Genomic DNA, 19,324 nt, shown 5'->3' on the forward strand with positions numbered 1-19,324 from the left:
TGGGAATTCTGATCCCTAGTTTCCTCTCCTGAGAAGAAAGCTGACTGCTCTTTCAAGCTTTAGTGCTTTTAATAGCCATCAATCACTATCATTACTGTGCCACATTTAATAAGAAAGGGGAAACATCTCTCCATTTAATCTAAGTGCCAGTCAAAGCTATTTAGTCTGTATCATCTTTAATTTGCTGACAAGTTAGTAGCAGCACTCAATGCACTATTAGAAGGTGCATGTACTTATATATTGGGATACTATATTGTCCTAATGGCCAACAGAACTTTAAGCTTTTAATTAGAAAAATACAAGCCCCATGTACAAAACACACAAATCCCTCCCAGGAAGTTTTCATGTATTCACATATGTAAAAAACATCTCTTAATAAACTTACAACAGTAGGTCAGAACTTCAGCACTAGATTAGCATTTCAGAACCACTTTGAAATCTGTTCCCAGGACAGCATACCAACCAGATGGGGTTTGGATTAGTGCAACATTTTAACTATAAATCTGCTTTTCTTCATGCCATTCTCAGTTCGTTTTAAGTTTTCCAAGTCTTGGATGGCTTATTCCCTCCAAGAAAGGAAGAGGCAAGACTTGCACACATGAGACTTCACAAATGTAGACATAATAATAGAGCTGCAAAACACATAGGTTAATACTGATATCACAGTGATTAAACTGCCACAAGTTGGAAGGGCAACGAGTCACTGCAGGGGTGCCTGGACCAGCCTGCAGGCACATTGCCCTGCTGCAGTTTCAGAGCAACTTCTTGATTACAGAGCTCAGGTCCATGAGTTGGATGACCACAGAAAATAAAGGTTGTTTAAGATAACAGAAACTATACACATTTGTAAACAAGCAGACAGTTGCTCATAATCCTACACCCTGAAGCAGCTGCAATGATCATCCATGGATACTATCAATTAGATAAGACTTTAACTGAGTGTTAGCACCTTACAAGGGAGCTCTGCACAGCCTGTAAGGCAGCCTGGCCTGAAAGCCTCTGAGGCAAGTGAGCTGATGAGCCACGTATTGATGTATTTGTAAAAACTGGGGCTCAGATCTGTCACCCTTCCTGCAAGCAGCCCATGCTGGCTTATGAATCAGCCATCACAGACTAGAATTCTAGGTGTAGCATCATTTACAAACCATGAGTGGGCCCTCACATAAGAGTATAAAAACAGTTTGAACTACACTGTGGGCTTCCCTGCTTTCTGTTTCATAACAGGAGTGGTGGGACTCACTGGGCCATCTGGTTTCTGACGTAGGCCATCTGTCACCACGTAGTTTGTTTTGGCTTCATACGCTTTTCAGAATGAGATGCTCGGCTCATACAGCTGCCTTCTCCTTTGGCCACAACTACTCCTCGATTATACACTCCCACTCTGGTTTAAGATTTAGGACAGAGGGATAGACTGAGCCTCTGTTCTACCCTACAAATCCCTCTCTTGTTTTTTTACCGTACATACTAACTCCCCTCTGCCTCCACATGAGCCATTTCTGAAAGCAGCTGGCAGGGACAAGTCACCAGGGTGGAGATGTGAAACCTGTGATGAGCAATAGTTGAGGGTGTGTCTAGATTCAGCAATATTTTTTTATTTCTCCTCCTATAGACATCTATACCCTTTTTAAGTTTTCTTCTTACCCTTTACTTCCTTCACTGACACGTAAGTCTAAATTTCTTATTTACTCCTCACAGACTGTTTCCACCTGCCTTTGTCCCCCAAAGCACACCAGTTTCACACTCCTGCAGCAATATCTTCTGAAAACAACCATATTGGGAAGGAAAAGAGGACAAGACACACTGGAGAGCAAGAAAGAGGATTTGCTAAAGAGCCAAAGAACACTTAGGAAGGATAATGGAGGTCAAAGAGTAAGGAGGGAACAGCAAATGTACGTTGTAATTAGCCTACCCAGGTCATTAACTGCAGCTTTTTCCTTAACACTCTCCCTTCTTCAGGTCAAAAAGGTTATCTGATGACCTCTAAACACTTTGAGAACACTGACTGAACTACATTACATGAATGGATTTCACCAAGAAAAATGAAGTAACAAGATTTTGTTTCCTCTACAGATAAGCATTTTTCTTCAAGCTCCAGATCTTTATTAAAATGAGTCAGATCCCAAATGTTAATGCAGTAGAGAGCGATTTGCACTAATGCCAGGTTTTGTGCTTCTAATTACAGGCAGATTTTGGCTCATTTTACAGACTTGCATTTTTTCCAGAACTGCAGCTATGTATCAGACATCCCTGAAAGGGACACACTCAATGGTATCAAAAGGTCTGCAGCAGCCACACAATTAACATCCTGGTGCACAGCTTTGTTGCCACTTGGAGCCCCAGTAATATAAGTGGGACTCTGCAGGGGTGCAGAAACCTGCCTGGGCTGTGCAGAAACCAGGCTACATGAACTGGGATGTGCTACTTGACTGGCACCCATGTCACATGCCACTGGCACTGTCACAGCTCCAGGCTTGTCAGCTCCAGACACTGTCACTCCACTGCAGAGCAAGTCTTACTGCCACTAATATCACACACGCTCATCACTACAGGATGGCAGAGGCACATAAGAAAATAAAAACAAACAAGAAATCGAATCAAGAACAAGTTACTCAAAATTAAACAACTCAAACCTGAATAACTCAAGTCTAAGTGTTTTATTTACATTTTTTGTAAATTTTATGGGAATTAGTCAGATCTCAAGCTTTATTCAGAAGCGATATTAGCATAGCATATTAACACACGCTGTGTTAACCAAAATTATTTTTTTAATCATAGTATTTCACTTGGACTACAGCCTTGATTCATTTTCAAGAGTCCAGATTTCTTTTATTTTTTAAATCCTCACATGAAAAATCCTTGGGCACTACTATCACTAATTAAAGAAATCTTGAAAAATTTGCTAATATCAAGCCAAGACTTAAAAATAAATCTAGTCACCACAAGCCAATGTGTTTGCTTAGAAACATATTGTAAGCACCTGGGGAAATATTTTCTTTTGTTTGTACATTTCCAATGTGATTTAAACACAGTGCCCCCTTATGTGCAGCAGATTTCAGCTTCCACTAACATGAAGAAATCCTCATCTTGTGAGTAGCCTTTTCAAGTCTAGCAGGTCCCCATAGGATGTTTCTGCTCTCCTACAGCCTCCCTTCTGAGAGGGACACAACCATCACCTGGATTCAGGGATGCTCAGAATACAGTGCAGCCCCTGGAGAAGATCACAAGTGTCATTCTGTGATAAAGTGCCACCCTGCAGTGAACACAACAGAAAACCAACTCCAAACTATCTACAACTACTTCACCTGACAAACTAATGTATTTTGTGTGTTGCCTTCACCAGCAACTGTGTGGATCTCAGTGGCAGGCACACCGATCCTAGGTCTGCATGATCAAATCACCAGGACCACACTGAAATCCCCCGTGGAAGCAAAAGCAGTGGCTAAGCAAGCTACTGCAGTTTTGAGACTCAAAACACAGCGGTCTTACACAAGCAGTCTGAAGGAACACAATCTACTCATGCTGGTGTAACGTGCAGGAGCTCTAGATTAGGTGAATATTGCACTTGGTGCTGTGCAAATGCAGACATGGACAGAGGAAACATGACTTGGCTGAGGGATCCAAGCATCCAAAAACCTAAGTCTGCACAGAAGCCAAGTTACATTCATTTCAGTGAGGCTTGGGCTCCGCAGTTCCTATGCCACTTTCAAAGCTGGAATGTAAATAACCCAGATGATCTGGAAACAAAATTGTACCCCAGAGTCTGGCCAAAATTTACATCTCAAAAAGAGAACTGGAGAGGATGAAATTTAGAACAAAAGGAAAAAAAAATAGCCCTTTAAGTACTGGAGGCTCCAGTTTTTCCTAGCACCTGGAACTAGACTGACCAAAAAAGAAATTCCTCTGTAGTAGAACATAAAAAGAAGCATTTTACACCAATGTAGAATGGATAAGGTGAACTAATAAGTTTCTCCCATCACTATTTCCTAATATTTAGATCCTGCCTCTTATTATCATTTTTTCCTTTAAGTAGTTCTCAAGTGATCATGCCAACATCTTATTTTGTTGATCTCAACAGGATATTCTTTAAAAGACGCATTTATTCACTTGGGAACACACTAGTGTAATTAGCCTTGACATTTCGACAGTCTGATCATAAACACAGAGTGTTCTATGTGCTTTTAAGGCAAAAAGATCTCTGATTCAACAGGGCAAAACATTCAAGATGTGAATGTTGCAGAAAACCCGTGGATATTTTGTTATACACAGTCCTGACCATTGCAAGCATGAGTGCCAGAAACACACAAAGTCAAAAGACTGATGTATTGTTAACGGCACTTCTAATTTTAGACGGGGAGGGGGGTGTTGGGTTTTTCCCCTTTTGCCACATGATATTTTTCATGGTAACTGCCTCCCCCACCCCGCTGTTCCCCACCTCTCCCTTCCCACAAAATTCACATGTTCAAAATAAAGTCTGACCATGCTGGAAGCGGGACTCCTTGGCGGGTGTTCCACCAGGGAGAGAATGTGGGCTGTACCAGAAGCAGCAGGGGTGCCTTGCAAAGAGAGGAGGTTGAAGAAGGAAATCGCTAACAGGAAAACATGGCAGTGTGACTTCTAAAGACCCACAGTGCCCAGTCCTTCAGCCCCTACTGATGCCTCACTTATTTCAGCACCCACAGAGTGGTGTGTGCAGGAAGTGAAAACCCTCTCGCCAGGTGGAGGGCTAACAGCCCATATGCCTGCCTGACCAGGCTGGAAGTTCATTCAAAGAACACAAGAACGGAGAAAAAAAAAAAAAAAGAAATAAGTTTTTATCTCCCTTTTTCTTTTTTTTTTTTTTTTGCAGTAGGGTGAATGTCCATCATGGCTCACCAAGGTATCAGATGAGCTCCAAGGAGAGCGCTGCCAGAGACCAGCGATAGTGAGAAGAGTAGAGACAGAACTGCTTTTTAGCACAACTAGTTGGTAAATCAGCTTCACTACGATGTCTGTACACCCCAGCCTCACAGGAATAAGTGTACAGAGGCACACTGTGTTTCCTCACAGCATCTCAAAGCAGCACCAAAACCTGCTGGGAGCAACCTGCCGTGACCACCAGTGGGAACGTCACAAGGCTGAATGTTCTCTGCCTGCTGAGAACTGCTCTTTATGGTAATGGGAAGTCATGATGCTTGGGACACAGCGAGTTATCAATGCAATGGAAACCAGAGTTCTTTTAAAACATAACGGGGGGGAGGGGGAAAGAAGGAAAAATGTACCAAACAACCCCCCCCAAAAAAAAATCCAAAACCCAACACACCACACACACACACAAAAAAAAAAAAAACAGAAAAAAACCCAAAAACACAGACCAAAAAGCCAGTAGACTGTGCCAAAGGGAATAGGGACTTCCAACCACCTCCCAGTGCGATCCAACGTACTCAGATCTTATAGGTTCCTTTGAAAAGACTTTGGCTCAGTCCTAGAAAAATACTTCTAAAACATTGCAGCTGAATAGTTCTGAAAATTATTCAGTAATAAACAAATTGAACTGTGTATTTATAAATTAAAGTGACACTAATTGGAGCCCTCAGGCAGCAGGGACCAGAAAAAGACAATCAAAATCACATCCCTTCTTTTCCTTTATATTTACAAATGTCCTCCTGGGCCTGCATATGAATTTAGTTGGCAAATTTACACATAAAAATTTCCCCTTCATGGAGGAGGGTGGAATCTGCAATTACAGGGTTATCTACTGCAAGGATACACAAAGCTTTTTCTTTCTTCAGCCCATATATAATGCAAGAGCATCAGTCTCAAGAAAAGGCACTAGAAATTCTCCACAAACCACATCAGGAATAACCATGAAGATCTGCTGAAAGGTCTTAAATGTTTCTGAATCCATCCTACATTCCCTTACCCCATCTTCCCCTAGGACTGGGCAGTTCAGCATACAAGCTCAAACATTTTCAGAGGAGCTGGGGGCAAGCTAAGATTTTTTTTGGCACAGATTCCCCCCTCCTCCATGATTTCTCAGTGAGTGCTTTTCACTGTTTGCTACTGAGAAGAGGCTATTAAAGCTGAGAGATTGGACTTTGGAGATTTCAAGCCCTACTGCTAGCTTAAGAGTCAGAACTTCTCTCACCTTTCCTCCCACTATCCTCCTCCATAAACTATCTCTTTCCCTCCCTGTAGTACAGTGAAACAAAGAAAGCAATATGTAAGCAAAACACTTGAAATTTTTTTTTCAATAATTTTTCTTCTGGCTACTCAAGACTTCTGAGCTCTTGGGACTTATTTGTTGAGGTTATAATAAGGCTTTTACAATAGCTGACAAGCTGAATACAAGTTTGACATGGGAACATTCAATCCCATCCTAGTAGCCTGGAGAGATCTGCCTGAATTTTCAGACATGCTCTGTTGATAAACAACATTTTTCTTTTTGGAAGTTTTCAAGCAAGTCAATTTAAAACTGGGATCTGGTTAAGAAGAACATTTTCAGGATAGGGCATAGTCATGTTTCAGAATTCTTCCTGACTTGCCCTGCTTTTTCAACATTATTCATGGACAAAAAAAAAAAAGAACCCAAACAAATTTCTGCCGTTGCCTTTTGGGGTTAAACAGGAAGGCTGTGTGCCAGCTGCTTCTCACTGCAGGGTGTCCCACCCCAGAGGATCCATACAGCTGGGGGCACACCTTAAAGTGGGTCAACACACAAGCATCATGCATCACACTTCTGACAATTTGGGGGACCTGCCTTCAACCCACAGCCCAAAAGATTTGTCTGGCTGGCCAGCCCCTGTTGGCCAAGGCAGGCTCCTGGCCAGCCACAGGACAAACCTGAACCTTATTTAAAAATCCTTCACCAAAAGATTGATGCAAACAGCCCCCACCATCAACATGAAACAGGCTCCAAGCTGCTGCCAAAGCTTGCCCAGTTCATCCAGGTCCAAAAACAAGCCAGATGTGTGAATTAAAAGGTGGACGGAAAAGATGCTACCCACCACTCCTTATGCAGTATTTGTTGCAGAAACCATAACCACACTGCTCTGCAGCTCAGAAAGAGCCATTGATTTTTATCTACACTGGAGAAAAATTCACTTTTAGAACTTGCCTTCAGATTGTCAGTAAAAGTAGGCCACAGACCTTAAGGGCCTACGCTGCAACTTAATGATGGTTTTAATGAAGTTTTGAACTGGACAAGTAAAGCCCTGTAAGGTTGCAATTTTTACTCACAATATGTGAATCTTTGACTTCACATTCTGAGTATGACTACGTTTTTTTAATCTTTTAAATGAAGGCTCCTCCTTTGGAGTTCTACTTATCTTTCTGAAACATATCTGATAAACATACAAAAACAAAGAACTCCCCCCTTCTTTTTGTCTAAAGTACACCTGCAGCACAAGGGATTGTCCTGGTTCCACGTCACATCGAGGTTCAAACACTGGGGAGAAGGATTCAGCAGTTCTTGAGTGGAAAGGTGCTGCAGGAGGAATTGCAGGGAGCATTTTAACTCTTTGTTACACTCAGTGCTGAAATATTTGTAGTGATTCTACTTACACATCTCATGACTCTTGCAATGTGGAGTTTGTTGCAACACTTCTTTTGCTGAAAGCCTTTCCTGTCCCCACGATTAGGTACACAAGTAACACTGACAGTGTAAAGTCTGTTTTCAGTTGCTTGATCAGCTTTCAAAAAATTCCCCTTAGGGGCTGACGTGTTCTAAGCTTGATCTCAAACCAGAGGCAACTTTTTTTCCCCACCTCCAAGCAACCAGTTTAGAAACATGCATTTGGTTACCCTTCAACAGTGGGAAAGTGAGAAAATAGATGGTTCAGTGGCTTAAGACTCTTCCTTTCACAGGAGTAATAGACTGCCTCAGGGAACAGAAGGAAAGGGGAAGCACGGGGGAGGCAGGGTAAAGAAAACAAATCATGAGATGTGAGCACTACACAGAGGGACTGAGGGAATAGCAAGGTTGGTCCAGTTGTGATCAACTACAAAATTGGACCTTACAGCTCCAAAGGGAAAGGGAAAAAATAAAAAAGCCTTCCGAGCTCAGTTGGATTCAGGCTGCAAAGAGCCAGCTCTTTTGGATGATGCTTAATTGGGAAGCAGTCAAAGAGATCTTTGTGTTTATATCCATATAAAATTTGGTATCTCTGATCTCTGTCATACTGTTACCAAAAAAGAAGTGTGACTAAGAAAGCTTGAATGCTACTTCAGTATGGCTATCCATCCCTCTCAGTCTCAAGTCTCTTAGGGTTATTTTCTTTTCACAGGTCTTCTTTTATTTCATGCCCATCATAAGTGGCTATTTTAAGAGGCTATAGAGAGGTGCTGAATGCTGATAAGGCAAATCCTGTATCCCTTAATCCACTTCTAAATCACTCTGCCAGCCTTCAAGGGTACCAGACAGATGGAGTGCACTAGAAAACTGCCCACAGGGTGGTTACTTCAACCTCAGCTCATCTTTAATCCAGAAAGGTTTTGTTCTGGTATTTTAATCATTGATTGACTGGGAACTTTCTTCCATGCTGGGTTAGGTAAAATATCCATGTCAGAGGTACTGGGGAATTTGTGAGGCTGTAGATCATACGAGTGGTGTGAGACAGGATGCATCTCAAGGGAACCAAGGAAGCCATAAGGAATGTAAAAAGTCACAGGGTTAAAGCCACATTAAGACAGCTGTTATGTTAATGAGAGTTCTGCTTTTCTTCTAGCTGTGGGTCATTGATTTAGAAAAACATGAACAAGGTCTTTTTAATTTTATCATATTTGTCCACTGAAGCTAACATAGACCAAAACATCATAGCTTAGATCCCATTCGTCTTACTAACAGAACTTGTGAGGGGAGTTATCTTTATTATGTTTGTGCACAAATTATTCTCAGGGCTTGATTTGGTCTTACCTGGTCCAAGTCTATATACAAAGCTGTTTTGCAAATATTTCACTTAGTAAACATGTTAAGAGTCTTGCACCACTGAGTTTGCCTTCCAGACAAATTCATCCACACATCTGATTTTCTCCCACAGTCATAACAAACACTTACAAGAAATGTGGTGTGAAGTCCTCTGCAAAAACATTTAGCAGGTAAAACTGAAAAAGTCTGGACCTTTCAAGGTAGATGCTCAATAATACAGCTATGCTGCAACAGGCATGCTTGTCTTAAAAAGTCAGAGGGATATTTTGTATTTCTTATTTGAGTTTGCAGTGTCTGAATGCCTCAAGCTGAGTTTCAAAGGTCAAAACATAGTAAAGTTTCGCCAAAGAAACCAAATTCACCTGCATCCTTGGTTAGATCACAAGTCACCATTCGTTTCTTTTCCTTTGTTAGATCACAAGCTACAACATTTTGCTTTTCACCCAGCCACATATTTGCTTAGTTACACTTGCAATTCAGACTGATATAAAGGGGGTGTAGTTTTCCCACTGACCCTTAGATGTTAAATAGTAAAAGACCAGCAGAAGATTCTGCTTGTGGTATTAAACATTTTACAGGATGTGTTTCTTTGCCATGAAACCAAATAAGTCCTAATCTAAAATTGAACTCCAGGGTGCAGCTTGTTCCAGAGTTATCTAGTTGCTATTTTCCCATTTTTAGACAGCTAAAAATCTAGGTTCATGCCTTTTTTTAAGTTTAAATCAACTCCATGTTACTGCTCCAGTACATTAGCTTGTTTTAGACAATCCAGATCTACATGAAGTTGTGAAGATTTAACAGTTATTTGAGGGTTTATTTTCCTTTGAATTAAACTAACAGTGGGGATAAAAGATATTACAAGGTTTAAACCAAGTCAACTACAAAATCTAACCTAAAAATTAACTGTAAATACCACACCAGTAACCTTGCTCACTTCCATGGCTTTGTAGACACATTGTCCTTTAAAAAAATGTTTTTCTCTCCTCTGTTAATGCCTGAAAGACCCAAACAACAACAGATGAAATCAGTTAAGTAACCATGAGCTGGCACAACAGCTGGCCTGATTACATGCAGAGTACTGTCAAATGCATAAAACAAACAAACGGGGATATCAGACCTTCTTCTCCACAGACTCAGTATTATATTCATGGTAGGTATGGAACAATTCCTGGGGAACACACAAGAGTTTTTTTCAAAGCAGTTGTCTCAAACAGTTGTAAAACCACTGTCCATGTACAAACCCTAAGGCTGTAAACAATGTTGCTTCACATTTTCCTTCTACTCCAGAGTAGGATCACATAAGATTTAGAAGGACTCACACGCTAACAGAAGACTAAATTCCTTTTGTTAGGCAGCTTTCCAATACATACCTGGACACGAGCCTCTGTGAGTTTGGCTCTTTGTGCAAGTTCTTCCCTAGTATAAATATCAGGGTAATGTGTCCTCTCAAAAGCTCTTTCCAGCTCTTCTAGTTGTTCTGCTGTGAAGGTCGTCCTGCTGCGACGCTGCTTTCTTTTCAAAGGTAAATCTGGTTCAGAATCGATGTCAGAACCTTCATCAGACTGGGGTGCTGGTGCTCAAAAAAGAAAAAAAAATAAAAGACAAAAATTAACTTTAGTAGAGGAGAAAGAAGAGCAAAATTTTGGAGCAACCAATGACATGCTCTTGTATGGAGGCTGTGTTGGACCAAAGGCCCCCTCACATGCCCTGAGTTGGAACTTGAGGAAAGCCAGCAAGAAACAGCCCACATACAGCATGTCCATGACACAGGAAGGGGCTACCAACTCTTGCAATCAGCAGTTTATAGAGAAATCAATACAGAAACTCTTTCTGGATTTCATAGACATGGAAATAGTGAGGTCACACACACAGCCAGGCAGCTCCTGGCAGCATTACTTGTTTCCCCTGGCAGTCAAATGAATTCCAGCTATAGCTGAACCCAAGCTATAACTGTGAAGGCTGCAAAGCCTCTTCCAGCACCTGACCCCATTCACTCTCTCCAGCAAATGGTAATGAACTAAGAGTAGACTTTCAAAGCGAGCCTTCACTTGCTGTCCAGGAGACATTCCCTCTTGCCCAAGTCTTCAAGGGAAACCACCTAAAGAGGGCAGACATTCCCCAGTGATGCTGAAACTGCTTATTTAATGGAAATGCAAGCATTGTTGCTACTACTTCAATAATGCCAAAGAAATTATTGATATAGACATTGATTTAATATAATCCTTTTAATGTAATTTATTTGGAAGTAAAAAGTTTCTCAAGCTCCAGCTAAAACCTCCCACCATGTTCATTTCTAGCTATCTTACATTTCCAATTTCACTCAAGTTGTTTGAACTAATTAATACACCTAATCTGTTTACTTAGTCTTGCAGCATGAGAAAGACAAAGTGCTTTTTCAGACAGTTCAGCTGAAAAGTTTATTAATTTCTGTATACCAAAAAACATAAAGGAAAAAAAAAAACATGAAGAAAAACAATAACAAAAAACCAACCAAACAAACAAAAATATTTCAGCTGAACCAGTGGCTCTTATGTGAAAAGTGTCTTCATTTTCCAGACAGCATCAATATCTTAGACCCAACATACACAGAGCATAAGGAGAAACTTCTGTGGATATCTGCATCAGTATACTGAACACTCAACTCCCAAAGTCTCTTACTTGCATTGAAAGTTTGCCCCAAATAAGACTGGACTAAATGGTTCTCGTTCTTAAGAATATTGTTCTCTAGAACAGAGGAAAATCAGCTCAGACATCCTATCCCAAACAGTTCAAGTTCATTCCTTATTAAACAAACAATCTAGAGTATTCGCAAATGAACATAACACGTTGTCTGAATTAGTGGCAAACCCCAAATCTTCTCAGTTGGAGTCCCAAGTGACACCTGCTCTCCTCAGCAACTGCCCCAAGTTACAACCCTCCAGGATGGCTTCATGCTGCCATCCAAGAACAAAAAGAAACTTAGGGTATCTAAAATATAGTTTCCCAGTGTTATCCTGAGATACAAATCACCCATCTTAAGCAGAGCAGCTATTTCTGCCCACCTAGGCTAGAGGAAGAGAGCACACCAGCCACGCTGCCTAGCACTGCACTGTGCCCATACCTGATGTGGTGAGATCTGACACAGAGCTCAGAAACATCCCTTTTGGAGACAACTTGTCTGACAAAAGTTGCCTTTGATTGTGTACAAATTGAGTTAAAAAAAAAAAGTCAAATACCAACATGTCGAGAACTTGAAATTCAATACTCTTTCATATTTCATATGTATGTATAGAACTTCTTCAAACATCTGTGTATATGCCTGTAAAAAGCCAGCTTAAACTGTGCAATTTAAAGGGGATATTTATTGCTAAATTTCTGAAGTGAATTCCCTCACCGACTGAATGGGAAGTACCAGAAGATACATCATGATCATTCTTAAAACGTTTTATAAAGACTTAGTAAAAATCTTGAATGTTTCCTTGCACCCTCATTCTTTTCTGCAATAAGAATACAGAACTGAAACCCCGACTTCATTTCATTTTAGTTTTAGATTTCCATTTCATTAAGCAGTATGTGAACGGCACAAAGGTAAACCAATAAGAAAATCCTGTAGTATCTAAGAGTTCAGAACAATATGCCTGATCAAGGCCAAGCATTCAGAGAGAAAATAATAAAGTTAAAGTAAGGAGAGAATGTATATCAAATGAAGTGACCTTCATATCTATCTGCTTTCATTGACATTGCCCCTTGGCAGGTTTGGCTGCTCCGTGCAGCTTTATTGGAAACATTGGCTTCCTTCGTCTTATCTTCTCTGTGATATTAAAATCAAACAAGTGTAATCTCAAAGGGTAGTTACATGTCTGTACTACAAACTGTACTGGTTTTATTTCTTAAAAAAAAATTCTTAAACATTATTAGCTTCAAGGAAGCTTTTATTCTTATTTTTTCCTGTGAAAATATCATTACTAGATTTTTATATAGGTGAGAAGCCAATGAGAATATTGGTTAAACACATAAATTGGATACACCTCAGCCTTTAAAAGAATCAGTATTTAATCTTATATTTGCTCGATAGTCATAGTGCATTGCCCTTTTGCTAAACAGTATCTCACTAATAGGTCCACTGACTTCCATGATATACAAAGATATTATTTAGAACAGGTGAAGGCAGTCAGATTTTAGCTGGGTCATTTCTACCTCTATCACCACTACAGACACATAATACACATAATACTAACCTTTGCAGATGTCCTAATGATCTTAAGTCCCCAACCCCTCAAGCTGTAAATAGGAAAAAGGAGACTCCCCAGTGCCTTGGGAGATTCCCCAACCAGACTTCTTGGGATCACCGAAACATCCCTTACTGCACAGCTCAAAGTGGGAGAGGCAGCCAAAAGCACTACAAGGAGTGAGCCGTGAAGTTTAATTAAAGAAGGAATTAAAGAATTAAAGAGAAATTATTTGTCCCTTAACCCCTCGTGACCTATCTGGTGGCCTAAGGAAATGCTGCATGCCGATTATCACCACAAAATGCAGAACCCCTGGGCCCAGTGTCGTAGGCATTCAGTCACCTGGAGTTCTGCAACCATCCCTTTTCCAAACACTGTAAATAGACACATCGGGGGCAAAAAACGAACAACAAAATAACACACAAGAGGTCATTCTGTGGGCTGTTCTTCCTCTCAGCAAGACATTTCATTTGAATAATTAAATAACAATAACATGACAACCATTTAAAGCCCATACATTAGCACTGCAGCACAGCGCACCTGACAGAGGCAGGCAGGGAGTTCATCATGGAGAGGTTATCACCCTGCGACCCACGGAGGCACAATTCCTCTGGCACTCCTTCAGGCACTCTGACATTTTTTTAAAAAGTATTACACAGCCTCTTCCTCTGACTGTAACTGCTCGGGGTCTGCCCAGGACGAATTCTGTCTAGCCACGGAGATCACTAAAATAATACCAATCTAAAAAATAGCAAAGGGCAGGGAGGGTTCTGGTAGCCGTTTATTTGCTAGCTACCTTCCCCACATCCACCTCCCCATTTCTCTATTTAAGCAAGATCAATCTCACGGGATCTACCCCTTGTGCCGCAGCTCACTTGAGTCTGCGGCTTGAGCAGCCCCCGCTTTGGGGTTCTCCAGGGTGCTCGTTCTGCTGGTTGTGGGGCTCACTGGGACAGCCCCAGTTGTGGGGCTCGCTGGGTTGGCAGCCGACGTCCGTCTGATCCCCACAGCCTCGCAGGCTGAAGCAGGCGAGTGACCTCCCCGTGTTTGCTCGGGTGCAGGCGAGGGGAGTGCAGCGGGGGCAACCACCCCCACACAAACCCACAGCAAATGACAAATGACACTTTCTCTTTGTGATCTTTGGGATTTTTGTTGACTTATTTGGAGGCTTTTGTTGGGTCCTAAGAAATGGCCTGTGGCTGAGGCCTATTGGGCCGATTTCCACGCTCCATCTGTGGTATCCATCAGCGGGGCCTTTGCCCGCATTCAGGGCTCTGACACCTGCCTGGCAGGATGCGGGAGGCACAAAGGCGGCTGCTGCGGAGGCGGGGGACGGCGGGCCGGGGGGGCCGGGCAGGGCACGCCGGGTGAAGGGGATGCACAGCAGGGGTTAATCCAGGCTCCCCCTCTCCAAACCTCCGCACCTGGAGGTGTCCCTCCAACACCGCCTCTCCCCGCCAGAGGTAAAGGGGCTTACAGAGGTAAAGGGGCTCAAACGCAGCCCTCTGTGGGTGAATTAGGGAGGAAAGGGGGGGAGAGTGGGAGAACTGCCCCAGGATGGGGATGTCAGGGGCATCCCAGGCGCTCCTCAAATACACTTCTGGCACTGGCTCCCCACGAGGGCCAGGAGCAGCAGTAGGTGGCCAGCAGTGCATTCCTCCCTGGATCCTTGTTTGTGTTGAGGTAGGCTTTCAGCAGCTGGCGTTTAACAGTGATGGGCTAGAAACACATCAGGCATCCTTTCTTTCCTCAAAATAAAATCCACAGGAATAATAAAACGGCATCCTTATTTTGTCCTGACAGCCCTACTCTCTTCTCCCCATCAGCAGTCCCATTTAGGGGCAGGCTCATATATCCATACGAAATATAATGAAGACTCTAGAGCCAACCACCTACCTCCCTCCCACCACAGCAGTCCCTCATTTTGCTGTGTTTGCCTGGGGAAACATGACGCCAGGCTCCCCCTTCTCCTCCTCCTCCTCCTCCAAAACCTCACTGTCACAGCAAGGAGCCATTAAAAAGAAAATACACCCTGCCAGGTCTGTGCTAATCAAACCAGGACAAATAAACTCTGACACTCAACAACTCCCCAAGTGCCTGCAGCCCGGGGAGGAGACTACAGATTACTTATGAATATGGCAGGCGGGGGGGGGGACGGACGAGCTCAGGGGTTCCAGAGTCACCCCTCAGCCAACTGTGAGCATTTAAGACACTACAACTGAAGGCTGTGTTTATCCAAGATAAAGCCTACTTGAAGGATGAGAAGATCACCCCTAAATTTCAGATTCTGGTGCTCCCACCACAGCACTTTTATCAAGGTGACCAGGACTCAGAGCCACAATTTCATCCAATTCAATGTTTGCTTTCTGTGCCTCACCATCAACAGGGGAAGAGGACAGAGGGAAGACTTGGGCACCCAAGTTAGGTCACAGCCCAACACTTGTTATCAGCTGGACTCCTCTTCTTGGAGAGGAAAAGGAAAAGCAAATTTCAAGAAACAAAAAACAAAACAAGATATCATAAAATGTGCTAATCCTGCTACATGCTCCCCTTTTCCTATGAAAAATTTAGGATCAGCAAATATATAGGAAATTCTCTACCTTGCTAGAAAGCAGCAGAGTACCTAGTACAATGTGAAATAAGCACAAGTAGTAGAATTGCTTTTAACCTGTTCTACTGGCATTTTGCCTATGAAATATCAAAGAAGGGGAAACGAAACCAAAAAGAAAGCCTCTGTTCCAGACAGGAATATCGCTCATCTAACAAGGATTAAGTCACACTTCAATTACTCCTTTGAAAACCCCTGCTATTTGTAAAGGGCATACATAGAAAAAAACATCGTAAATGGCTTTTTTTAAACTCCACAGGCACTTTACGAAAATCTGCAGTGAGAGAATGAGAGAAATGTGGATAAAATATGTTGCTATTTAAGTAAACTGATTAATAAGAGTAATTAATCTGTTGCTAGATTTGGAAAAGAGCAACCCCATATCCCGAGAGCTCTAAGCTGGAAAGTCAGCACAGAGAGGAAACAACCACCACAGCAGTGATAAAAGTGATCTTCTTGAGAGAAATGGATGGCATATTTATTTTGTTTGGGCTGATTCACATAGAGAAACTTTACTTTGTACAGCAAAGTGAAAAGGAAAACAGTAGCTGCAGTAAAAGGAAATGGCCGACAGTGACTTTTATTTACAATTACCAAGAGACAGGCTATTATTGACCATATGTGCCACAATCACCCTCCTTATCATGGGTTGGCCATCATGTCCATTGGGAGCTGTTAATGAACTGGGTAATTGAGCTGCTGACATGTGTTACCAAAACAAAACAATAGGAAGAAGAGACAAATGAACATTTTATTTGCCAATCAGAGTAGGTTCCGCTTTTCAGAGAACTGTGCCTAAGTAAGTGGCTGAATACATAAAACAGTGCATTGAAGGCAAGCAGATGCATGCACAATAATGGTTAACTGACAGCCTATGGCCCATCTGTGCTTAACATTTTGTTAAAGAAATTACTTGACTTGCTAAAGAGACAAATCATACAGCTGCCCCAAGTGCTGCATTATAAGAGATAAATCATTAGCTAAACTGTTCCATGCTTAAAATGACAATGCATATTAACAGTTATGCAGGGACATTTTGTCAGCACAGCTTGATGCAGTTATAACTGACAAAAAATGTGACAGCTCATAGCTATTCAACGATTTCAACTTAGAAGAGAATGACAAGACTGTGAAAACAATTTAACTGCACAAACAACAGACAATTCACTAGCTCTTCTTTTAAAAAATATATTTAAATTTTTTTTTGAATGATGAAATAATATGGAAAGGAAAAAAAATGCCCAGTATCTAACTGTTCTGCACCATTAATCTGCTAGCATGTACTTCATTCAAAACCACAGAGCATCAAAAAGGAACACATTCCATTTTAAATATCAAAGACTGCATCGCCAGCGCTAAGAATAAATGGCTAATTCTCAACTGTGCATGAAAGGATAAAGAATTTCTAGAGTGAAAGGAAGGGAAAAGGAAACTGCAAATGCAACTACAAACATCTCTTCTTATTCCACCACCTCCTTTGCCAAAAAAAAAAAAAAAATATTTGTTTTGTTGATACAAGCAACATTAAAGTACTTAATAGCTTTGCATGTGGGCCCGATCCCAAGTTTCACTGCTGTAAATCTGCACTGGGAATTATTATGATTATTATTTTTCATTGAAAACTAAATGTAAAGGAGTAGCAGCTAGTACTCCTAATGTACAGGTAGTACATACACTTGTGTGTATAGCCCAGGGAGACTGCTAAGGAAGGGCAGAAAGCGAGAGGAGACAGCTCTTCCTAAATTGCACAGACCAGGGCAAACCAGACACTCCACCAGATTTACCTGAACAGCTACAATATCTGGGGGGAAAAAAAAAAAAATAAAAAGGAAAGAAAACCAAGAAATAATGCGATTTGGTAAAACTCATGTAGCCTGTGGGAGTTTTCCCTGTGGTTTCAGAGGTTGGTACCCACGTAAGGTTTAACGACTAAATAAAAATTAAATTGCTATAGTTTTCCCCACGCAGCCAAGAGTGCTGACTTCATAAAGTTTCCATTCTCTGGCCTCAAAAGACTACTCTGCTGTTTCTCCTGGTATAAGAGCAAAGCTGGATCCAAGAAAACTTTGACCCTTGTTTGATCTCTCTCATCTTTCCTGGTAGATCCAAGGAAGGAGTTCAGCAAGAGGGAGCCGGCACTGAGATAACCCGGCACAACAGAGCACAGACCCACACAATCACACTGTCACCAGACTGTGAGTCACTCTGGCCCGGCCCTCTGAACACAGCCTGGGGACCCGGAGAGCTTTCCAAAAAGTGTGAAGAGGAGTCACAAGCACGTCCGGTTGATTTTCACTGGGAGCTCACGAGTGCCCACATCTGGGGGTTTTCCAGTCCTTCCCACAGGGAGCATCCGTGGTAACGCTGTGAACACGAGCACTGTATTTAAGCATTGCAACATCTTCTCACCAGGACATTTCAAAGAAAAACTTCCAGAGGATTAAAGAAGAACTCTGCCTCCTAAATTTAGAATGAGGTGAAGAAAACTAAACACTCAAAACCAAATAAGGTTTGCTCCCACTTTAGGAAGTGAATACTTTAGGTGATATTTTAGTATAAGACAGGGAGAACTAAAAGGAAAGCTAGATCTCTCTTGCAGGAATCTCAGAACATATTTAGAAAGGATTGGCATCATGTCTTCGAGCCGGTATCAGCTGATGGAAGAGTCGATTGGTAACCAATTAAGACTGAAAACACTGAGTATCCTGGGAGATGGAATTTGTCAGCTGAGAAATTAAAGCAAATGAAGGAGTCCCTGGATAAATAATGAGACTGTATTAGCGAGTTAAAGCACTGCAAATAATTGAGCTGTCAGTAACCTCTCAATTGTGTAGGCAGTATGGATTTCACAGAAGAAAAAAAGAAAAATCTATAAATTATATTTGGCTCAATCCTTTGCAGCAACACCATGCAAACAGAACCGAAGTTATACAAGCTGATCAAACTACTGGTCACACCAAGATGGCTAAAGCTTACAAGCATTTTTCAAGAACAGCTCTTCATTGCTTCACTGGTTCAACTTGTGGAGTTGCTAAAACATTTCTGAAGAAAAAAGAAACTGCAAAGATGGCTTAGGTAAAAAAAAATTTGAGGATGTTCTAATACATTTCCTATTTCTCTCAACTAGTTCTAGCACCTGAATTAATACCATCCTTTATTCAAAAGAAACACTGGCAGAGCAAGCTGTTGTAGATGGCTTCATCTCAGTGTCAGGATTACAGTCCTCAAAGTTTCTATGAGAAATAAAGGTTATCATCTCTTCTTAAACCCACAGCTGCAGCCAGGCCACCTCTCAAGCCACTTTTACCTGCTATTGAGCTACACTGAGTTATATGACCATCTCAATTTATCACTTTCAGGACTTGGAATGGTCAAAATATTTCCGGACTTTTTTTTTTTAAACAGAATATTGGATTTTATCAAACAATCCACTTCCTCTGGAAATCACTTAACTTTACAGAAGATTTCTGTGTTTTTTTGTGAGAGAAAACTGAAAGTATTGATTTTTTTCCCCTCTATTTTCCAGTCTTCAGTCAATAAAAATAAGTTAGGTTTTTCGCCAAATATTTTTCTTGTAATTGATTTTTCAAGGCACTACCTACTCCT

General features: G+C 41.6%; 1 protein-coding gene across 1 annotated transcript in view; it reads right to left on the reverse strand.

Moving 5' to 3' along the window:
* PAX3 (paired box 3) overlaps positions 1-19,324 on the reverse strand; it is an 81,671-nt gene that overhangs the window by 14,689 nt on the left and 47,658 nt on the right. Inside the window, exon 6 of the mRNA XM_025895916.1 lies at positions 10,273-10,478. Coding sequence (XP_025751701.1) covers positions 10,273-10,478 — 206 coding nt within the window. The remainder of the gene's footprint in view (positions 1-10,272; positions 10,479-19,324) is intronic.

This window comes from Manacus vitellinus, unplaced genomic scaffold (assembly GCF_001715985.3).
Source record: "Manacus vitellinus isolate BGI_N305 unplaced genomic scaffold, ASM171598v3 scaffold_49_pilon, whole genome shotgun sequence".
Classification (NCBI taxonomy): domain Eukaryota; kingdom Metazoa; phylum Chordata; class Aves; order Passeriformes; family Pipridae; genus Manacus; species Manacus vitellinus.